The 4,433-nt window shown below is 48.6% G+C and overlaps 1 protein-coding gene across 1 annotated transcript in view; it reads right to left on the reverse strand.

Annotated features, from left to right (window-relative positions):
* NRG1 (neuregulin 1) overlaps nucleotides 1-4,140 on the reverse strand; it is a 1,065,472-nt gene extending 1,061,332 nt beyond the window's left edge. Inside the window, exon 1 of the mRNA XM_024131433.1 lies at nucleotides 3,435-4,140. Within this exon, the coding sequence (XP_023987201.1) occupies nucleotides 3,435-4,140 (706 nt within the window). The remainder of the gene's footprint in view (nucleotides 1-3,434) is intronic.
* Between the last annotated feature and the right edge of the window lie 293 nt (nucleotides 4,141-4,433).

A 4,433-nucleotide genomic window follows, 5' to 3' on the forward strand; every position in this document is an offset into this window, starting at 1 on the left:
TGCCCCGCAACGGGGGAGGCCGCAGCAGAGGGAGGCCCGCATACCACAAAAAAAAAAAAAAAAAAAAAAAAAAAGAATAATTCTCTTCAATAGCTGGCTGGAAAATCCCTGCAGCATTTGTCATTTTCATAACACCATAAGGTCAGCACACTTTGTTATTGAGGACATGAGAAAAAGAAAGACGTTGATCATAAATATTTGATAAACATGTTTGCATTATTATACATTCCAATATGATATAATATACTGAATATTTAGATTGGCTTGTAAGAACACAACTGATGTACAAATCTTGCATGGCCCAATTATAGATGTTATTCAGCATCAGTATTTTTACTCCTTTTGGGGAATCAGTTACAGCCTAGTATAACCAACCGCAATGCTTTGAAAACTAGAAGTGTAGTACATCAAACAATGATTTGTTTGAATAACGGCAATTTAATTGCACAGCAAATTATTTTGCATTCCAATAAATATAAAACCTAGAAATGTCTTAGCCTGTGTAGTGAGCAAGAGAGAAAGCAGAGAATGGGAAGAATTTAGCTGTAAAGGAAGTGTAATTCACACAAACCTCAAACATAGAGCAAACAAGCTATGAGATTCTGTGTTGTCACCTAAAATACACTACACAGTTTTTGTTTCCAAAAGTCCATTGTTCAGAGAAGAGCTTCTTTTTACACAGACTCTACTCAGGAGTTTCTCTTAAATGGGGAGAGGGGGTGGGGAGGAGAGAAAAAATAATTCAGGGAAGACTTCCATTAGCTCAACCCTAAGGCTAATCTGTTGCACGTGTAGTTTCTACACTAGTAAGCAACTTGTAGGAAACAACACTGCAGCTGAGCAAAGGAGAGCTGGAAACTGTTCCCCCGGGTATGATATCACAAAATGACTTGGCTATATCCCCTCTCCAGCCTAGCATCAGGGCTCAGGCAGGAACAACCATCGCGCCCCCAGGGCAGCTTCGAGTGGTTAGATAAGAACCCTCTGCTCCATCACTCTCCCCGAAATCTCCTAACCAGAAGCGCACAGAAGCAGCTCAACCACGACAAATCAGTCCCTATTCTCTGTACATTTTTTTTTTTCTCCAATTTGTGTTCCTTTGCCTGGTAGGTTCAGGATGGCATTGTTAAACAGACCACACAACTGGAAGAATTCACAAGTTTTCACACACATACACACTTTTACACCCCATATTCCAAGTATGGATTTACTGAGTTTCCATTATATAAAATAGCTTATACTATTTACTTATAGCCTACAATGTCACAATAACTACTATGTTCATAAAAATCCAAGAGAAACTTTGAGCACGATTTCAGGAAGTCTTTAGCTAAACCTATTAAAGTTTCACGCAGTATCGTACTTTAAAGTACATAACCCTAAAATCACCAAACATACACAATAATTACACACACCTGAAGCAGTAACTTCATGATTTCTTAATCTACTACATTACACGCAGGAGATTTCCAGTTCATTAAAATAACCCTGCTTTGTTTAGCATGCCACAACTTACAACTATGTATTTCCTTTGGCAAACAAAAGGGCAAAACTACCTTTAGTGAAGCTTTTTTGGCTTAGAAGCACGAAAATAGTATTTCTCCAGACAACATGAATTTTCCATTTCCAAGCGTCCTCTGGACCCTTATAAGAAGTTTATCCCTGAAAATTGACATCTCTTTCTAGTTAGAAGGCATAACTAATACCATGGCTTATCTAGCATCACCCCACCCCCCATCCTAGGCATCACTGCCAACTACAATCCCCTTTGTATTAACTTCCACCATGTGCAGTAAATGATCCACAACTCATATGGTTTGGGGTAAAAGCAAAATCCTTCCTGAACGGCATACTATAAAACACGTGAAAATGGGATGACAGCGTGGCTTAAAATGTTTTGTTTCAGATTCTCTAACAGAATAACATATGATGCAGTTCAGTGGTGAGGAGCTTTTGTGTTTCCTAATAAGACAGCTCCCAGCAGAGAATTTCCCATGTTTTATAGTGACATCTATCAGCCAGACCCGGGGAATCCCAACGTCACTTAGCTTTCTTCAGCACCACTGTTTGAGAACAGCTTCCGGCCACAGAGTGGTGCAATCTTAACAGGTCTCTGGCGCACAAAGTGCATTGTGAAAATAAGGCAATGGAGGATAAGCAATGCTCTTCCCTGACATCAAAACCAAATCGTTAGGCATTAATTAACCGCAGGCTACAAGCATCAGAAATGCCAATCAGAAATTTAAATAACTGGCCATCAACTGATACGAACTGAAAAGAGCTGACACACTTTGCATTCACAGGCAGACTGAGCATGGCATGGTGCCGAGTTTGGTAAAAATTCAATTAACCCAACCATCTATCAGACGGATACATCAAGACCAGGAGAAAATCTATTATGCGTGTTATAATTTGTGATGTGTAATCATGTTAATTTTTGGTTTGAGGAGAAACCCCTCTATGTTTTAGTGATTACATGATCAGGAAATTACACAAATGTTTAGAACCTATAAATTAGTTTATGAGTAGCATAAACGTAATGCTATTTCAGAAATGTAATCAGATTATCAGCTGATTTCTCAGACCTGATAATACTAAGGAGACCTGGGAAGAACCCTTTGCAGTGGTAAAATCGGGAAAGGTCTTTGAAACACGATTGCTAAACTTATCTCCCGAAATTCTCCTTAAGGGCCTACATGTGAAGCTCCATAATGACGCTCATCTGTTCTGATGCACTGACGTGCCAAAGCATACTCCAAACTAAAATACTGTGAAAACAAAAATTCTTGACATGACGTCACCAAAAAGAAAACACCCAACTTTATACTTCTCACATACACAGTTTCACAAGGTGCAGACTGCACCTGTCTGTCCGGACAATGAGTTCGCCAAAAACTCTGCCACATCGCAAGGGGAATCGCAGTGCTCTGTCCTTTTCTTGTTGGACTCTCCATAGACACAAACCCCTGACCAAGTCCACACTCCGGACTCGAAGTGATGGGAAGACTTTACAGTCCTGTCCGACTCACCTTTCCTCCTTCAGAGGAAAAGCCCCACACGGCCGCCCTTAACAGCAACTCCTAACGAAAGAGTTCAAGAAGGCACGCGCAAGAAAGCAGCCGGCCCATTTCCATTCTACTTGGCGAACGAAACCCCAAGGAATTAAAAAGTTTGAGGCGGCCCCAACCGAGGACCAAACTTGGGCTTTCACCAATGGCAATGCCTCGAAACCGGGACACTGGAGAAGGCGCTGCCTGTGGAATCCAATCCGCGAACCCTCCTCCTCTGAGGATCGCCCAGAGGCTTCCAAGCCCGCAAACTCCAGCGCTCAGACCGCGTCCGCCCGGAAGCCGTCGAAGCCCGGCGCCCGCCGCGCCCCGGGAGTGCGCCCTCCCCGCCCCGCCCGAGCGCGCCCCGCGAGGCGAGGAACTTACCGCACCGCTTGCACAGCACCCGGCTGACTTCCTTCTTGAGGTTCCGGCCCGTCTCGAGAGGGGGGAAGGATGCTCGGAAGACGGCCGGCGCGCGGCCGCTGCTGTTGGCATCGGGCTCCATGAAGAAGATGTACCTGCTGTCCTCCTTGAGCCGCCCGCAGGAGGGGAACGCGGGGTGGCTCCAGGCGCCCAGGCGCACGGTGAGCAGCGAGTCCTTCTTCAAGCCCCCGGCTTTCACCGCCCACACCTGGTGCACCTTCACCAGATAGGGCGCCTCGTCTCCGGGCTCGGCGGCGCTGGGCGCGGGGCCCGTGGGCCAGGAGGACACGGTGCGGTCGGCGGCGGGCAGCGCTCCCGGGCCCGCGGCTGACGGCTGGCGCTCGCCTCCCCACGCCCCTGCCTCGCCCGCCGCCTTTCTGTCGAGTGCCCCCTGCTGCCGCCGCGGCGCGTGCACCTTTCCCTCGATCACCACCGCGGCGCGCTGAGCCAGCTCCTGCACCGAGCCCACGCTGGGCGGGGACGCGTAGCACACCGAGGCCCCCGCGGGAGCCGCCTCGTCGCCGGCGGCCGCCCCCGGCGCCAGGGCCGCGGTCCACAGCAGCAGCAGCAGCGGCAGCGGCGGCGGCGGCGAGCGGGCGGCAGGGCCGGGGCGCGGGGCCCGGGGGCCGGTCCTCCCGGAGCGGCGCGGGGCGCGTCGCCATCTCATGGTGCGAGGTGCGTGCGGGCTCCTGGCTGTCGGTTCGGACTCTGCCTCGCTCTCTCGCGCTGCCTCTCTTTTCCTCTCCCCTCCTCCCCCCCGCACCCCTCCCCCTTACCCTCCTCCTAATTTATTTATTGGCGGGAGCTGTGGGAGAGTTGTTTACGGGAGGAGGAGGAGGAAGGGAGAGAAGAGGTGGGTGGAACCACAGAAAGGCCAAGCAGTGTAAGGGCAAAAAAAAAAAAAAAAAATGTTTTTTAAGCAAAAAAAAAAAAAAAAAAAAAAAAAGCCGCCGCCGCGGT

The sequence above is a fragment of the Physeter macrocephalus genome, chromosome 20 (genome assembly GCF_002837175.3).
Source record: "Physeter macrocephalus isolate SW-GA chromosome 20, ASM283717v5, whole genome shotgun sequence".
Classification (NCBI taxonomy): domain Eukaryota; kingdom Metazoa; phylum Chordata; class Mammalia; order Artiodactyla; family Physeteridae; genus Physeter; species Physeter macrocephalus.